Genomic DNA, 18,716 nt, shown 5'->3' with positions numbered 1-18,716 from the left:
CTAGATCCATTACTTCTTTAGACATTACAAAATGATGATTTCCAAATTTTTTGTTATTCTTTCTAATATATTAGCAGGACTACTTCTACAAAGAAGAATTTCCCTTTTCAACTATTTGTTTACCTGTAATAGTTTATACAAAAAAAAGCAGTTTGATCTTTCTCAAGGATCAATGTTTGCCTCTTTCTCTTAAACGATATTCAGAATAATTTCTGAATTGGTGCTCTAGCAACCTCCAAAGCTGACCAATGAAGATTTGTTTAAATTATTGTTATGAACTCATGGATTCTTATGTATTTGAAATGCTTCAGTCCATTGGAGTCACTCTTCGTTTGTGTGCTCCAATTGCTTCATCTTTGGCAAATGGGAGGCCCTTCAAATTACCTCCTGGGTCCTTTTGATATGGTCCCAAAAGATTTTTTTTATGTATATATGTATAAAACTTCCTTGTTTTTCTGGTAAAATAAGATGCTCCAGGATAATTTTGCATTTTTTTGGTCCATTCTTGAAATCAGCCATTTCTCAATGAACTGTAGTTCATTTTAGTCAAAATGGTATTTAGAGACCAAAATCTGCATGCTAAGTGTTTCAAAATTATAATACTAATATTACTACTATCAGTAAAAACCAGTGAATGCTGTTTGAATTTTCTCCGTGGTTCTTTTTGTCCTCAGGACATTCACCTACATCCCATTTGGCATTTATAGTTCAAAATATTATGTTATTAAGACATTTAAAAGAATGTGCTATTTTGCTGTGTGGTTATGCCACCAACCTGATATACAGTTAGGTTCATTAATTTAATTTAATTTATTTCAATTTTTAGGGATCTTTTTCATTTTTATTTAATTCTGTTTTTTAATTACATATTTACAATGTAGTCAGCTTGGGCTGCTATAACAAAATACCATGCACTGGGTGGCTTGAACAACAGGAATTTATTTTCTCACAGTTCTGGAGGCTGGAAAGTCTAAGATCAAGGTGCTGGCCGATTCAGCTCCCTGGTGAGGGCCCTCTTCCTGGCTGGCAGATGGCTGCCTTCTTGCTGTGACCCCACATGGTGGAGAGAGAGCTCCTGTCTCTTCTTACAAGGACACTAATCCCATCAGGGGTGTCTACCCTCATGACCTTATCTAAATCTAATTACCTCCCAAAGGCCATTATTTGAGGTTAAGGTTTCAGTATATAAATTTTGCGGAGACACAAAATTCAGTTCTTAGCAGTTCCAAAGTCAAGTTTTATAAACTTTAGCTTCTATCTCTGCCCTTTTTCTTTCCCTCTCCTTATTGGTTATTATTATTATTATTACTTTTCTTTCTTTCTTTTTTTAGCTGAGCCATCCTGCCACTTGTTGGCTGCTCAGCTCAGGCCGGGCATCAAACCGCTGTTGCTCAGAGCTCGCACTCTTGAGTGAGCTCTTAATCAACTGAGCCACTCAGCCGGCCCTATTATTATTTTTTTTTAGTGTTTAGTTTATCCATTTTTTTTTGAAGATATAAGCCAATATACACTCATATAAATTTACATATAACTATAGGAACCAGATATATTTTGTTTCCCTCCTCCCTCATTTTCTTTCACAAAAAGAGCATACTACAACTTGGTGAATATACCAAAGACCACTGGACCATTGTACACTTTAAAAGAATGAATTTTATGGTATGTGAATTATATCTCAATTTTTAAAAAAGGAACATACTATAAACACTATGATACACCTTGGTTTTGTTTTTTACTTAACAATTTGTGGAGATCACTTTATATCTCTTTAAAAGCTCCTCGTCATTCCTTTTTACTGTTATATTATACTCCAGATTTTTAGTGTATTCAACCAGTTGCATACTGATGGACATTTGAACTGTTTCCACTCTGCCATTGCAAACAGTGCTATCATGAATGGCCTTGTGCATGTGTCATTTCATGTTTTTGAAGGGGTTCCTTGGGATGGATTCCAAGAAATAGGATTGCTGAGTAATTGTGCGTAGAGTTTTGCTTGTTATCACCAAATTTTCCTCAATCAGGGCAGTATGATTTCAGTCAGTTCTTTCTTAAGTCTGACTTCAGTCCCTGTTGCTGCAGTGCCTGTTCGTCCTTGACCTGCCCTGGACTGGGGGTCACGATCAAGTGTGCATCCACTTTGTTGTATCTGAGGGGTCCTGGGCAGGCGGAGGACAGGGCAGGCTCAAATATCCACCCACTCACACCCCCCCCCACTCTTTCCCTTCCCCAGCTGGATCCTGTTTGATGAGAAGAACTTTGAGGGTGACCAGCACATTCTCTCTGAAGGCGAGTTCCCCACTCTCACGGCCATGGGCTGCCTAGCCTCCACAGTCCTGGGCTCTCTCCGGAAGATACCCCTGGTGAGTGCACCTGTCCAGTTCCAGGCAACCCCCGAGGCAGGTGGTGCAGCTGGGAGCATCCTGAGCCTGTTCTCACTGCTGAGTGGGCTGTTGGGGCTTGAATCTAGCCTTTCTCAGAACCACCCAAGGTCCCCCTGACCCCAGGACTTCAAAGCCAGTTCAACTTACTAGAAGTTTGTTGAGCACCTCCTAGGATAGGTCCTGGGGATACTGAAATAAATCAGACCCAGCCCCACCTTCAAGGAACCCATGGTTACATTGACATAAAGACTACAGTGCAGAGTGGTGTGTCCAGATACAGAAGTGATACAGGGGCAGGAGGAACTAGCACTTGGGTTGGGCTGGAAACAGGGCCTGGACTGCTGAGGCGGTGGTTCTGTGCAGAGAGGAATGACATAGAAAGATGGCTCTGCTCTCGTGTGGAGGACGGATGGGTGGGGGCAAGGCAAGGGGTCGCTGCTATAGTAAGCCAGAATAAATCGTGATGTCCTGGACCAGGGAAGAGAGGGAGAGAAGTGACATGGGCCATATTAAAGAGCAAATGTCTGTAGAACTTGGTGACTGGCTAGGTGGGCCAGCAGCAGCAGTATGAACAGACGGCTTACTTTTACTGAACACACACCATGCTCCAGGCAAATTTTTTTTTTTTTCATTTTACTGGGGAACAGTGTGTTTCTCCAGGACCCGTCAGCTCCAAGTCAAGTAGTTGTTTCAATCTAGTTGTGGAGGGTGCAACTCAGTGGCCCATGTGGGAATCGAACCGGCAATTTTGGTATTATGAGCACAGCGCTCTAACCAACTGAGCTAACCGGCCACCCCCAGGCAGTATTTTTTTTTTTTTAGCTGAGCCATCCTGCCACCTGTTGGCAGCTCAGCGGCTGCCAGCTCGGGCTGGACTCGAACCGCTGTTGCTCAGAGCTCAAACTCTTGAGCTAGCTCTTAACCAACTGAGCCACTCAGCCGGCCCCCCAGGCAGTATTATAAGGCCTCCTATACTAAGGCATTTAATTCTCACCACAACCCTATACGGTTTGTTACTGTTACTATCTCCCTTTTCCAGATGTGAAAACTGAGGCACAGAGAGGTCATGTGCCTTGCTCCAGGTCACACAGCTGGTAAACAGGCAGAGCCAGGTTCTCCCTGAGGCAGCCCAGCTCCTGAGTCCAAGCTCCTTACAACTACACACTGGCCTCTGAAGGCAGATAGACCTGGCTCTGAAACCCGGCTTTAGGGCCTTGAGCAAGTGGTTTAATCTTCTCCAGCCTCAGTTTCCCCTCTGCTAAGCAGAGATAATGATAGCACCTACCTCAAAGGGTTGTTGAGAGATTATAAGGTCAGGTAAAGCGCTTAGCACAGAATCTGGCATGTAGTAAGCCCTGAATATATGAGAACTGCTATAATTACCAGTATTATTAGTATGTTATTCTTAGTATTAATATTATTCTTAGAAGTGCCATTTATTGGGGAGGAGGTTTGAGGGGCAAGGGGAGGCCCAGTCTAGCACATTCTGTATCTGAGAATCTGGGGGACACCCAGCTGGCGTGTCTAGGAGTCAGGAGGAAAGAGGGCCTGAAATCCCCATCTGGGAGTCAGGGGGCTGAGAGTCTGGAGCGCAGGCTCTTGTAGCCTCACCCCTTCTCCATGCTCCCCTGCCCCCAGCACTTTTCAGAGCCCTCCATTTTTCTGTATGGACTGGAGTGCTTTGAGGGGAAGGAGATTGAGCTCAACAGGGAGGTGCGGAGCCTGCAAGCCGAGGGCTTCAATAACCACGTGCTGTCTGTGCGGATCCAGGGGGGCATGTGAGTGGATTGTGGGGCGCACAGGATTAGGGGCTGCTAGTGAGTTAGTGCTGGGTCCCTGGCCCCTTCCCCCTCCCAACTTCTCCTCTCCCCTCCCAGCCAAGAGGGAGGGAGAAGTAAGACTGAGGAGGGTCATTAACTCTTAGCTTGGACCCTGGGGGGGGGCGGGGGGGGAGCTGCTGTCCAGGACCCTCCTCTGCCCTGCAAACCTCAAATCCACTTTCCAGCCTCCTTCTCCCCCGCTGGGACCCTAACCCCAGGCAGAGGAGTCCCAGCAAGAGAAAAAAGGAGGTGGAGAATGTTCTGACATCTGTGCCTCCTTCTCCCCCGTGTCTGTCTATCTGTCTTCTCTGTGTCTCTGGCACTTGCTGGACCCAGCTGGGTACTGTGTGAGCACAGCGACTTCCGGGGCCGCCAGTGGCTGGTGGGCAGCTGTGAGATCACCAACTGGCTGACCTACAGTGGGACCCAGAGGGTGGGCTCCCTCTATCCCATCAAGCAGGTGGGTAGCATGTCGGATGGAGCGTGTCTGTGTGGGCCTATCTGGGTATGGATGTGTGTGTTTCCCATGTTTCCCAAACTCAATGCTTGTGTGCTTTTGTCACGATTTTTGCCACATCATCATTCCTCTTAACCATTATTTACTTAATATTTTTCTCTAATAAATCAACTCACCTTTTTTTTTTTTTTACTCTAGCCTTATCCTAAGGAATAATATTCATAAAATCATGGGTTTGATGTGGATGTATGATTTTTCCTTACTATAGTAATTATATTACTATATATATTACTATAAGACAATATAGTAATTAAATAATAATTATAAAATAATATATACATTACCATTAAAGTTTTAACAATAAGTTTATCCATGTAAGGCTGAAAATTATCTCATGTACCTCCCAGCAGTAGTAAACACACCTCACTTTGGGAAACGCTGTGTCTACATGTCTGGATATGTGTCTCATTTCTGTACATGCGCGTTAATGTGGAGGCACAGCCGTGTGTGGGTGTGCGTGCGTGCACATGTGCCCGTCTGAGGCTATTTCTGTGTCTGATATCATTTGTGTCCATGTGTCTGTGTGCTTTGGAGGTGACCTGTGGTTGTGTGTGTGTGTGTGTGTGTGTGTGTGTGTGTGTGTGTGTGTACACATCTGTGAGAGTGTGTTTATGACTACATGTGCCTGTGTTTGTGACACTGTTGAGAGTGTCACAGTGTGAGGGCCCTATATTGTGTGGCCCCTATATTCACAGACTCTTATAACATTAGTACTAGAAGAAATCTTGGAGATTATCTCCAACCCCCACATTTTACAGATGGGGAAATAAAAGGCCCAGAGAAGTGAACAAGGATTTGCTCTGCAATCTTGGGCAAGTACTGTAGCTCATGGACCTCAGCTTCCTCATCTTTAAAATGGGGTTATACACATGATGGAGTTGTTTGGGGGACTGAAGATAAATAGTGTATGTAAAGCCCTTAGAACAGTGCTTGAGTGGGTCAGCACTCCACAGATGTTAGCTGTGATTCTTATTACTATTACTATCATCACCAGTATCTGAGGCCCCCAACTGATTTGTGTCAGAGCCTGGTCTGATGTCTGACCATGCATGGTACCTCTTCAGCATGAGTGTGAGTGTGTGTGTGTGTGTGTGTGTGTGTGTGTGTGTGTGTGTGTGTGCGCGCGCATGTCTGTGTCCCTACATGCATCCATCTCTTTAGCAAGCATAAGTGCCTGGTGTGGGGTAAGCTGGGGGGACCCGTGCATTGGTTAGGATGTGTGTTTGCATGGCTGTGAGTAGTCGTGTATTGTATCTGCTGCAAACTTCTGTGCAACCATGTGGACCTTGAGTGCATCTGCTAGTGTGTCCCTCTACACATGTCTGTGGGTATCTATGGACATGGAACTGTGTGGGTTTGGACATGTGCTACGGATGTGCCCTTGGTATTTGTGTGGGAAATAAGGGATGACTTAAAGCAGGGCTAAGGAAGGTTTAGGGGCAGGAAGGAGGGCTCAGGAGCTTGGGATACTGGAGGGTGTTGGGGGCCCAGGGAGCCCTGACTCTCAGCTTCCCCCATTCACCAGCGCCGGGCTTATTTCCGCCTCTGGAATGCGGCACTGGGGGGATTCCTGGCAGTGCCTGAGCGCGTGGAGGACATGAAGGCGGGCCGTGTGGTGGTCTCCGAGCCCAGACCTGGAGGCAGCTGCATCTGGTACTACGAAGATGGGCTGCTGAAGAACCAGGTACAGGTTTAGGGACTGGGACAGGGGCATCAGGGACCCAGGCACACACAGGCAACCTCAGGAAGTCCCAGCTCAGTCAGAAACAGGACCCACCCCTGGGCCAGAGAGACAGAGAGACACACACAGACACCAGAACACTGGGGAGGTGGAGACTGCACGCTGTGCACCCCTGGGTAATTCAGGCTCTTCTCTGAGCCTCAGTCTCCCATCTGCAAAACAAGAGCATTGAATCAAATGCTTCTTTTTTTTTTTTTTTTTTTTTTTTTTTTTTTTTTTTTTTTAGCTGAGCCATCCTGCCACCTGTTGGCAGCTCAGCGGCTGCTCAGCTCGGGCCGGGACTTGAACCGCTGTTGCTAAGAGCTCAAACTCTTGAGTGAGCTCTTAACCAACTGAGCCACTCAGCCGGTGAATCAAATGCTTCTAAGGGACTTCCCAGCTCTGTTATTCTGTGACAGAACTTGGATCTGATTAATAATGATAGATTCACTCCACAAACATTTCCTGAGCACCTACTATGTGCCAGGCCCTGTTCTAGGTGCTGGGGATACAGTGGTGAAGAAGACAAACGACTTCTGCCATCCTGAAGCTTATATCCTAGTGGGGAGAGGCAGAAACAACTTAAATGAGTAAAATATCTTAGGACCTTAGATGATAAAAAGTGCAATAGGTGAGGGGAGCCCTTTCTGAGACGGTGACATTTGAGGGAGGCAGCCATGCAGATGTCTGAGGGAAGAGTGTACTAAGCAGAGGGAATAGCAAGTGTAAAGGCCCTGAGGTGGGAACATGTCCGGCATTTTCCGGGACTAGAATGGCTGGAGTGAAGTGAATGAGGGAAGAAGTAGCAGGAGATGAGATCAGAAAGGTTATGGGGGTGTAGGTCTTTCTAGGCTATTAAAGGGGGTTTGCCTTTTACTTAGAATGAGAGGGAACACTGGCATTGTGCCAGATGCTGCATTAAGCCTTTCACATTATATTACCTCATATAATCCTTAGAGGGCACTATGGGCAGGTCCTATTTTACTCTCCATTTTAGAGGTGAGGAAAGCAGAGCACAGAGAAGTTAAGTAACTGGCTGAAGGTCACATTGGCAATAAGTGTGCTGAAGCTTATCTGATGCTAAAGTCAGTCATGGAAGGCTTCCTGGAGGGGCTAATATTTTTCAACCCTTTCATGGTTTCTCACATTGAACCCTTACCATAACCAGCACTTGGGGATTCCCATCCCCAGGAAAACCAAAGCTCTGAATTAAGAGATTTGCCCAGAGTCACAGTCCATAAGAGTCAGGATTCAGGGTGTGTTGGATTTGGTGGAGTCCCTGTAGGGTGGGGAGGAATAGTACTTGACGAAATCTTGGGGCCTCAGGTGGCCCACACCATGAGCCTGCAGGTGATTGGGCCCCCCAGCTCAGGCTCCAAGGTGGTGTTATGGGCTGAGAGCCGCCTGCCCCGCCAGACGTGGAGCATCAATGAATCGGGCCACATCTGCAGCCAGATGTTCGAAGGCCGGATCCTAGATGTGAAGGGTAAGGCAGGGGGGTGTGTGGGAAAAGCAGCCTGTGGGGGCTGAGGGTGGTGGAGTCCCCAGCTCTCTTTGACCATCTCCCCATCTCTTACCCGCTTCCCCAGGTGGCCGGGGCTATGACCGGGACCATGTGGTGCTGTGGGAGCTGGCAGAGGACAGGCCATCCCAGATCTGGACTGTTCATGTGCTTTGATACTCACCCTCCCAGCCCTGGCGGCTTTCCCTAGGATGAAATGTTTGTATAGGTTTTGTTGTTGTAATATAAGTTGTTTTCTAATACGCTCCCAGTATCCTCATCTCTGTGCACCCTAATATTTAAGGGTGGGGTAGGAATTTATTCACCTGTCTTCTTCCTACTCTCAGGCTGGCTTCTTCCCTCCCTGCTCCAGGTCTGGAACTCAGAGGTAAGGCTTCCCTCTGCCACCAGAGGGAGCCTTGGGACCAGACTAACTGGTGAGTGAGGTGTTTTTGTTTTTACTGCGGTCACCTCAGATGATGTGTTCTGAGAGCCTGCTCTCATCTAGGTCTGGCACTAAACTGTGGGGGCACACACATGAACCAGGCCCCTTGATCAAGTTCCCCCGAGGGGACTCACAGGTTCAGCAGCGGAGGATTCCCATGAGTAGGGTGATCTCTCAGTGACAGGGTAAGGACAGAAGTGGAGGGATGCACAGCGGAAGGACCTAAACCATTTAGGGAATCGGCAGGCTGCTCAGCTGAGATGTGGAGTATGGGAAGGAGTCAGCCAGGCTAGAGGGTGGCAGAGGCCGCGTTCTAGCCATGCAGACAAGTCCGGGGGTGAAAGTTGGAAGTTCAGTGGGTTGGAGGCACAGTAGGCAGGGCAGGAGAGGTGAGTAGGGGAGCCACACCCTACGGGCCTTGCCTACCAAGGCTCGTCTCAATTTCCCTCGGCTCTGGTCTCAAGGCCTAAAGGTTTGGCCTCAGTCAAAGAAGCCAGAATAGGGGGTCTGTGTCCCTACCCCAGCTCAGAGAGGGCAGGACAGAGAAGAGCAGCAGCTCCTCCGTCCCCCAGTCTTAGCAGGCACTTCTCGGCCTCTTGGCCAGGGTCCTTAGGAAGAGGCAGAGATGGTCAAGGCCACTGTGGCCTTCTCTGGGGCTCCTTTCCCTCTCTACAGCCCCCAATACCATCATCCCAACCCAGGAGGGGTAGGAGGGGGTAGGAATGGTTAGAGCAGCTGTTTGTTCTATCTCCCTTCCCATAGGTAGATAGGGCAAAAGTGGACAGCTGCCTCTTTATTCTTCTCAGCCCTCCCCACTCCATGGTTGGAGACGTGAGGATGTCTGTGAGGCTGGGAATGCCTAGAGACTAGGAGGGGGCTTGTTCTCTCTGAATCTGTCACTCTGAAGATACCCAGATAGTTGGGGGGAGGGGGAAGGTTCTCTGAGTCTCTGCAACTGGGGCGATTTAGGGTCTAGGTGGGGGGAGGGTTCCACTGGGACCATCATTCCCAAACACTCAGGGACAGGTGAAGCAAATGAAACTAAAGGGGATGGCGAAGATGGTAGGTTCTGGGCCCTTCCCTGCAAGGTGATCCTAAGGGGAGGGGCCTCAGCATTTGGGCTTCGGGGCAGGGAAGCTGGGATGGGAGCTCCCTGACACCAGCTCCTGCTGATGAGGGCGTGGGAGGCTCTTGGCGCTACTGCAGACCTGGCTCTTGGGGCCCAGTGATGTCCAGTGACCACACACAGAACCCCATTCCAAGTACAGGACAACTTTATTGACCCCCAGCTGGGTGATGCTAGCCCCTCCACATCAGTACCTCCCTGTGTTGGCCGTTGTTCCCAAAGCACCGCCTGTCAATTCCCACAACTGGTGATTTCTGGCATCAACACTTTCCAAGGATTCCAGGGCTGGGGGTGGGGTAGGGAGGGTGGGGTTGGGCTTCTCTTGCTAGCGATGGTGGCAGCTGTCTCAGGGGACACAGGGCCAGGGCTGAGGCATGTCACTTCAGCTGAGGTGAAGGAGCTGGATGAGGGTGTTGGTCAAGAAGAGAAGGACACTGCCACCACCTAGGCAGCTGAGTGCTGGGGCCGCATTCTTGGTGGAGCTGGTGGAATTCTTGTTTACCAAGACCTCAGTTTGTACCTGCAAGAGAAGTAGAGCAAGCTCAGAGGACTTTTGAATCTCATGTTTGTTGTTTAGAGACACAGTTCCCCCCACCCCCATACAATAGTCCTCACTTCTCTGTCCCATGATCGTGACTTCTGATACCAGGTCCTGTGGAGACGATTGGCTGTTTCCTGCCTTGACACAGGCAGAGTCAGAGGCAGCCCCTGACCCACCTCCCGTAGAACATGTCTGTTACCTGCACCAGGCCACCAGCTCCTCCAGCATGTGGAAGATTGGGGAGCCTGTGGCCCCAGCCCTTGACCTTACTAGCTGGGCCGGGGGCCTAGCCTCTCTGAGCCTCAGTTTGCTCATCTTCTGAATAGGGAGAAGAATCCATCATAGTTGTTGCGGGCTGGTGAGAAGGCACTGGCAACGTGTGGGTGGGTGAATGAATAGATGGGGGGGAGGGGGTGATTTCATCCCCGAGGTAATGGCCAGATGGTGATCAAACTGTTCTCAATGCTTGATCAAACTGCAACTAAAACTGCTCATGATGGAGAAGTAAGCTGTTTCTAATGGTGCTCAAGCTTTTCTTGATGCTTGATCAAGCTGTTCTTGATCAAGAACATGATGGCTCCTGGTTCCTGTGCTGACTAGAGCCCTCTGGGCACATGCGATACTGCTGACATTGCCTCCTGGAATAGCAGTTGGTTTTGAGACTCCAGCTACGTCTGGAGTGGGAGATTTCTACCACCTCTACAGGCCCAAACACCCAGGCTTCTCTACCCCGGGGTTTCCCTGCCACCTCCAAAACTGGAGCAGGCTGCACTTGAACACTTCCTGGCAGCCTCCCAATAAGACCAGTTCCCCAGGTTCCCTGTGGGTCGATGCTACTCTCACTCAGAGCTGTCTTTCCAAGCCTCTTAACTCCCCATAATTCCACAGCGCCCCTTGGGTAGGGTGTGCTTGGCACCTGTAAATGCTCCTGAGCCTCAGGTACAGGCTTCTGTTCAGGGGCAGCCCTCAAGCAGTCTGACCCCAGCCAGAAGGGCTGGAAGGCTGGGAGCCAGGCACCCCGAGTCCTTGGTTCCCCTGCTGGAGCCTGTCTGCATGGGGTCCCATGGGAGAAGACTGGGTATCCAGGATCCTGCATTCCCTCCCTTCCCTGCCAGCAGGTCTGGGGAGTCCTAGGTGGGAGTGCCCGTGGCTGAGGGCTGCTCTTACCTGAGTCATAACCAGGAGGCTGATGATGAATAGGAGGAAGAGGAAGCTCTTCATCTTGGAAGGATCTTAGTAGCTGTCTTGACAGCAGCTTTTGGAGATGTGCACAGAGCTCTCTGCAGGCCCCTTTTGAACCAGGGAGGTGGGGCAGATGGAGAGGAAGGCGGGCCTATGAGGTGCTGCTTCCTTCTACAGATCTCTAGTTTGAGGCCCTAGGTTCTAAGGCCCTGGCTAATGATACATTCTGGATTGGGACCCAGCCAAATCCCAGGGAATGGGAGATAGGCAAACCAGCGGGCAGTAAATAGGGCACTGGCCTTAGAGTTATGCCTACTGGGGATTGAATCTTGGTTTAATCACCTGCAAACTCTGAGACCCTGGGCCAGGAACTGTACCCTCTCAGCCTTTAATAAAAGAATGGCCAGGGCCGGCCAAGTGGCGCGATGGCGCGATGGTTAAGAACTGGCTTGGGACGCCAGAGGGCCCCGGTTCGGATCCTGCATATGAGGGCCAGTGACACTGCCCTCTACAGCTAAGATGCTGAACAACAGCTCGAGCTGGGCTGCTGTGAGTCACGGCAATGGCGTAGGCTGCAGCCCCTGTGGCAGTGGGTTGCCATGGGCTACCGTATGTAGCCAGCAGCCAGCGTGAGCGGCCAGCAGCCGCAGTAAGCGGCCTTCCAGAAGCCGGGGACTGATCTGCCTCACCCGGGAAGAGCACAATGATGGTGCCAACTTGGGCCAGTGAAGCAACGTCCTCCACAACTAGACTGAAGAACAAAAGGACAGCAACTTGTCTGTTCCCCTTCCTCCAATTCCCCAGCACTGTTCCCATCCCCCCAATACCCCAATAAAAATCTTTAAAAAAAAAAAAAAGAAAAAAGAGTGGCCAGAAGATTCAATGTAATATAACTCATTTGAATGTGCCAACACATAGTAAATAGTTATAGAAAATGTTTTTTAAGAAGATTGGGGCTGAAAGCGAAAAGGTTGGGATAAATTTAGGTTTCAGGGTAAAGTTGTAGACGGCTCCTTGGGTTCAGGACACTGAGGTGTGGAGATGGGTGGGGCAGGATGGTAGATTTCTATGGAAACGAAAGGGCACCGCATTAGGAATCCGGAAACCTAGCTTCTGGGTAGGCCCATTTCCTTCAGGCCTCATATTTGTCATTTCAACTGAGAACACAAGTGAATTATTTCTGGAATTTCTTAAGACATAGCATTTTGTGATTTGGGTAAAGATGGGTTGTTTGTATCAATCTTGGATGGATGGGAGGAGTGCTAGTGGAGGGACGGTCAGGTGACTAAACTGCAGTGGAAGGCATTTGGGGTGGGGAATGGCTGTGAAGAGTCAGCAAGGGGTAGGGGCTGAGGTGAATCACAAAGCTGCTTGCATGGTGCTCTATTCTTCGTTCTTTGTACATTCTCTCACTTTATTGTCTCAGTGGGGCTCTGCATGTTTTATAACTATTCCCATTTTCTTGGTGAAGAAGCTGAGGTTTAGATGTTAAGTTTCTTTTCCAAGGTAATAAATGGGGGGACCAATCACACTGGAAGTTGAATCCAGGTCTGCCTGGAGCTACTGCCATGTATGTAACCTCCAAGGCTTCCCTAGAAGTCACTGATTAAATCTCAATCCTCTGTCCCTCTTCCTCCTGGAGGACCTGGGGTTGGCTCTGTAGCCCAGCTCCAGCCTCACCCTCTCTCCATTTCTTTCTTTTTTTTCTTTTTTTTTTTTTAAGGTTTTATTGGGGAATTGGGAGAGGGGAACAGCACTGGGGGGTCTGGGAAGGGGAACAGATAAGTTGCTGTAGTTTTGTTCTTCAGTCTAGTTGTGGAGAATGTTGCTTCATTGGCCCATGTTGGTATTATCATTGCGCTCTTCCTGGGTGAGGCAGTGGCTCACCGGCCATTGGACGGCCGCTCACGGCAGCTTATGGCATCTCACACCAGCTGCCGGATGCTCATGCTGGCTGCAGGCCCCACACGGTAGCTTATGGCAGCCCACTGCAGCAGGGGCTGCAGCCTACGCTGTCGCCTGCGACTCACGGCAGCCCAGCTCCAGGTTGAGCTGTTGTTCAGCATCTTAGCTGTAGAGGGCAGTGTCACTGGCCCTCATGTGCGATCTGTACCAGGGCCCTACGGCTCAGAGCTGGCGTCCCAAGCCAGCTCTATATGTTATTTTATTTTTTTAATAGCTGAGCCATCCTGCCACCTGTTGGCAGCTCAGCAGCGGCTCAGCTTGGGCAGGGACTTGAACCGCTGTTGCTCAGAGCTTGCACTCTTGAGAGAGCTCTTAACCAACTGAGCCACTTGGCCAGCCCTCAAGCCAGCTCTTAACCAATGCGCCACTCGGCCGGTCCACTCTCTATTTCTTAGTCTGTTTCGAATCTCATTTATACGCCAGTTAGTAAAAGGGAACCCTTTCACTTCCCTTCTATGGTTTTGGGCCTCCTGTTGCAAGCCTCAAAATAAAACCAAAACCAAAACCGAGTGGGCCCTTAGGGGCCTCCAGACCTGGCTAAAAAGAACTGAGTCCACTAGTAAGAGTAAACTAGGCAGTGCAGAGAGAGGGGACAGGAGTTTGGAAGCCCCTCGGGGTGAAGTGGGGAGGGAAACGGGAGGAGCTCTCAGCTACCCACCACTGCCCACCCCCATCAGCTCCTTCGCCAGACACCTCTCCGGACCCTAACTCAAGTCTCAGCTGCCTCTGGTACACCTGTGGGGGTGGGTGATTCTGGGGGTTCATGAGAATTGGGGAAGTAGCAGGTGCTGGAAGGTCACTGGCCCAGGAGACAGGAGGCCCATGTTGAAGTCCAAGATTGCTCTGCTGAAAATCAACTCTGTCATACTGAGCAATCTTTCCCCCTCTTATGAAGAGGCAGCTGGACAGGCTAAGCCCTGGGGCCAGCTGGGTTGTACCTTCTCCATGCTGGGGATGCATGTGAGGGTATTTACATGCCAGGCTCATATTTGTAAATCCCAGACATTTCATTTCTACATCTGAGCCTCTGCTATGGTGTGCGCCTGAGCTGCTAGTGGTGGGGGGGTCTTGTGGGTGCTGGAAGGGTTTTTAAGGGTCATCAGGACTTGGGGCATGGAAGGGCGTCTGGAATCTGTCAATACCTGAGAGAAGAGGGGTTTCACACCTTTTCCTCTCCTGCCCTCTGAGCAGTTTTGTTCTGTCTTGACAACATCTGGATGGACACAATTCTGGTCACAAAGCGTAAAGAGCCCAGAGAACTTAGTTTGTCTCTTGATTTCAGTGTCTTACTATTCACCTTCTCCAAACCTGAATTCTGAACCTTAACTAGCAAGATGGGAAATCTCAGTCCACACCCACTACAACTCTCTCCAGGGATCAAGCCAACCTCTTTAGTGTGACATTCAAGGCCCCAACCTTCCTCCCCAGCCTCATGTTTTGGGTTCTATCACACCCAGCTTGCATCTCCCCAGCTGCTCTAGGTTCTTTTACACCCCATGTGTTTTCTCTGTAAGGAAATCCCTTTCTAATTATTTTATCTGGCAAACTGCGATATGTTCTTCAAGACTTAGCTCAGAAACCACTTCCCCTGGTAAACTTTTCACTTCCTCCAGGGAAGTCCTTCAAAAAAAAAAAAAAAGTTCCTTAGTGTTCCAAGAGCCTCTTCTGTTGGCCTCTGCTCTAAAGATTGTCTGCTAAGAATATGGTCTGGTCCCTTGAAGGGATACTAGGTCTTGTCATCACTTCTATAACCCAGCATAGCACAGAACATGGCACAGAGTAGGGACAGCCGAACGAATGGGTGAATATAAGGCAACTACTCCCACCTCCAAGCCTTGCATACCTGTGTTTATCCAGTTAGTAAATACTTATTATGGGGCAACAGCAGACTAAGTATTGGAGAGTTACTAATGCAGAATAGGGGAAGAGAGGTGAGCCCGTCATTTGGGGGTGCTTTTCCCCTAAAAGTATATGCTGCTTTCAGAAGAGACAGCTGAGAATTAGCAGAGCTTTCTATAAAGAAAAATCTATAGTTCAAGACCTGCTAAGAAAGAAGGACCCTAATAAACTGCCTCATCTCCACCCCTGTCTTGGGTTGGGACCATAAAAGGTAACACCTGAGGGGTAAGAGTGAACAGGAAACAACAGCCCAGGGCTCACAAAAATGAAAGACAACATGACAAAAAACAAACACATGAGAAGCAGCAAATAGTAGAAAGTTACACAGAAGATCCAGATAATTGAATTAACAACCAAACTTTCACATAACAATGTTTAGCATATTTAAAGACATAAAAGACAAGACTGAGAACTGGAAATTGCAGTGAAGGTCCAAATGGAAATTTGTGAACTTAAAAATACAATAATAGAAATTAAGAATTCAGTGGATTGGTTTAATACCAGATTAGACACAAGTGAAGAGAGAATTAGTAACACGGAAGATAGCTCATAAGAAAATATTATAGCATAAATCTTGTATATTTATTAAGTGCCTGGTGTGTGCCAGGTACTGTTCTAGGCCCTGGGGACACAGAAGTGAACCAAAAGGCAGAGTTCCTGCTCTTATGGAGCTAACATTTGAATGGGGAAAGACAGACCAAAAAATAATGGTATTTTCAGATTTCAATAAATGGTATGAAGAAGTCAGGAGGGTAATGTGAGAAAAGAGAAATAGAAGAAGAATATATTCTAGGTAAGTGTTCGGAGAAGACTATTCAGGGGAAATATTTGTGTTGAGAGCTGCAGAACAAGAGGGACCTAGCTATGCAAAACACTTCAGATCACTTCCTGTTTCAATGTCACAGTGTTCTTTGATGACTGTCCCCAGGGCCTATCAGTCCCATATAGAGCAGGTGCTCAGTATGTACTTGAGCTCAATGATGGAATGGAGTACAGTAGGGATGGAGGGAGGGGAAGGGGGTTGCAGCGCGTATTACAGTGTGATCTGCCCTACATCTTTCATCCTCACTGACAGAGGTCTGTGATCCAATAGCACCATAGAGCTCTCCAAGGTAAATCTTCATCTATCCATTCATCTGTCCATTCATACATTTCAGGCAATTTCTCAATAACTACTGTGTGTCTGGAAAGATGAAGTTCATAGTCCAAGAGAGAAGGGAGATGCATACCGAAATAATCACAAAACTGAATAAGAAATGCTATAATGGCAGCAGGGCTATTAGAATGTAGAATGTAATTCTGCTTGAGGGAATGGGGGGGCGCTCTTCATGGAGGAGGGGACATTTGAGCTAGGTCTGAAGAATCAAGGGAGATTACCTAAGGGGAAAAGCCAAAGGAAGATGTTCCCACTGGAAGGAGAGGACTAAATATAGGAAAGAACATGATAGTTTCTGGAACACTGAGAAGGGTAGAGGGCAGGACTTATAATAGGAAGGCCCCAAATATGCTAAATAAGGGCTTGATCCAAGGCCATGGTGATGTGGGTGGAGAAGAGGAGGAAGGTGGGAGAGAGCCAGGTGTTTATGCTGAGGGAATGCATGGGCTTAGAGGACCTCGCTCTCCTTTATTATTTACCTTTCCCCCCTGAGCTGTTAGGACCCAATAAACTCTTTAGTCCTAAAGGGCTCAGAACTGATAAGTGTCTTCCAGGAAATGACCTAAAAGCAAAGTGGGCTATGTCCATTCTCAAGACTAGAGACTTCCAGAGCCCTTTAGTTCCAGGGCTGGGGTCTCTCTCCTTCCTCAGCCTATAGGCGGTAAACAGGCCCAGAAAGAGGCTTGCTCAGGACTTCCCTCCTCCCAGTCCAGGACCTTTCCACCATTGTCAGGCTCAGGCAGTGAACATCCACCATGGGATGGAATCAGGAAAAGGACAATGGCTCCCATCCCACAGGTCCAGAGGGAATCCTGGGTAAGCCTGGAAGCTGGACAGATTGGCCTCAATGTCCTCCCAACACTCACATTTTATGTGAGCCGAGAGAGAGACCTAGGAAAGATTTCCAGAACCCTCTAAAATGAAGGATAGAGAAATATAGGTCAGAAATATAAATATTAGATGAGCTTAGACTCTTATTCCTTATCATAACTTCGTTTTTGGAAAACACCCTTTTAAAAATAATGTGATAATATTATGAGAACTTAATTTGCACAATAACCCTGTGAAGTAGGTTCTATGAGTATCTCTATTTTAGATATGGAAACTGAGGCTCAGATAAGTGATGTAGCTTGAGCAGGAATAGCCAGCTAGTGAGTGACAGAGCCTCACAGACTTGTTCAGTTATGCTGACCCATAATCCATAATATATCCTCAGATGATAGCTATTATTATTTTCCAAGTTTCTATGATGAAAATGTATACTTTTAATAAGGCTCTGACTTCCCCCCAATAAATGTTATTTAAAAAGTAATAAACTGGCCTGCCAGGTTAAAGGGCTCCCATCTTCCGCACACAAACTAGATGTTTGCTGAGTGTCTGCTGCTGCAGAATATCAGGCCAGGCTTTGGGCCCTGGGTAGGAGGAAGGTATATGGTGAATTCTGATGCCTGGGTAAACGCCAATTCATGCTTCCCAGTCTTGCTGAGGCAGGAGGCAGTGGGGAGGCCACAGCAGGTCTCGTGGGGCCAGAGCCCCGTCTCCCATGCTGTTGGTCGTTGCTGAAGGAACACAAGCAAGGTGGCAGTATAAGGTTGCTAATCCCCTGACCATGGCTCCAACCCCCAAAAAAACACTTGACCCTGGCATGATCTCAAACTTTCTCCTCATATACCTCAAGCCTCAGAGAACTTTCTGGGAGCAGCTCAGTGGCAAGAAAGCTCTCCCACCTCCAACCTCCAGGTATACTTTCCACCTGAACCCCTCCTTTGGCAGTGGGCCTGTACCACCTGCACCTCGGCTTATCTTTGCCTGCCTGTTCTACTAAAGTGGATGCTTCTAGAAAGAACATAGGCTCTATGGGCAGACAGTCCTGGGTTTTAATCCACTTTTACTTCTTTCCACCTGCATAGTCTTGAGCAAGTCACTTCATATTTCTCTGAGCTTCAGTTTTCTCATCTGTAAACCTCATAATGTTGGCACCTGGCACTTGGAAGGCATTCATTAATTGGTAGTTCCCTTCGGCCTCCAATCGGTGTGTAAAGAATGCCTCAAAGAACCTGCCCTCCCCTGAATGCAGATTAGAAAGGCAAATGGAAAATATTTAAAAATGCAGTCCAAGATACGCAAAGATAGGGCTTTGGTGGTTGAACCCAGGCATAAAGTGAATCCTGATCTCATAAAATCCTGAGATCAGAAGTTATAGACTCCCAAAGTATCACACCTGGAAGTTTGAGGGATGATGACAGTTAAAAGCAGGAAATGTTTCTGAAAACTTACTCCATATGGATGTTGGGACAGGTACTTTGTATGCACTATCTCATTTAATCCTCACAGCAACCCTGTGGGGTGGATATTATCCCCATTTTACAGATGAATTAAGGTGAATAACTTGCCCAAGGACACACAAGTCAGGAGCCAGGATTCCAGAGGCCAAAGTCCATGCTCTTAATTAAACTGCCTGGT

General features: G+C 48.1%; 1 protein-coding gene and 1 long non-coding RNA gene across 5 annotated transcripts in view; one reads left to right on the top strand and one right to left on the bottom strand.

The window, feature by feature from the left end:
- CRYBG2 (crystallin beta-gamma domain containing 2) overlaps nt 1-9,260 on the top strand; it is a 28,374-nt gene extending 19,114 nt beyond the window's left edge. For 3 of the 4 annotated variants that reach the window (XM_019650098.1, XM_019650100.1, XM_019650101.1), the window contains 6 exons: nt 2,231-2,360; nt 4,020-4,159; nt 4,538-4,661; nt 6,244-6,402; nt 7,765-7,924; nt 8,028-8,266. In XM_019650098.1, the coding sequence (XP_019505643.1) occupies nt 2,231-2,360; nt 4,020-4,159; nt 4,538-4,661; nt 6,244-6,402; nt 7,765-7,924; nt 8,028-8,116 (802 nt within the window). In that variant the 3' untranslated portion in view covers nt 8,117-8,266. Of the gene's footprint in view, nt 1-2,230; nt 2,361-4,019; nt 4,160-4,537; nt 4,662-6,243; nt 6,403-7,764; nt 7,925-8,027; nt 8,267-8,286 lie in introns of those variants that run through there. The other variant, XM_019650099.1, reaches the window with a different exon arrangement.
- Nucleotides 9,261-9,640: 380 nt separating this feature from the next.
- LOC109386722 (uncharacterized) lies at nt 9,641-11,656 on the bottom strand. The gene is made up of 2 exons (XR_002124834.1): nt 11,219-11,656; nt 9,641-10,030 (listed from the first exon to the last, which is right to left on the bottom strand). It is a non-coding gene; the product is annotated as an uncharacterized LOC109386722 (long non-coding RNA).
- Nucleotides 11,657-18,716: the final 7,060 nt, after the last annotated feature.

The sequence above is a fragment of the Hipposideros armiger genome, unplaced genomic scaffold (assembly GCF_001890085.2).
Source record: "Hipposideros armiger isolate ML-2016 unplaced genomic scaffold, ASM189008v1 scaffold_138, whole genome shotgun sequence".
NCBI classification, from domain to species: Eukaryota; Metazoa; Chordata; class Mammalia; order Chiroptera; family Hipposideridae; genus Hipposideros; species Hipposideros armiger.
Note: the sequence above shows the minus strand (reverse complement) of the source record. Positions and strands in the feature narration are given on the sequence as shown.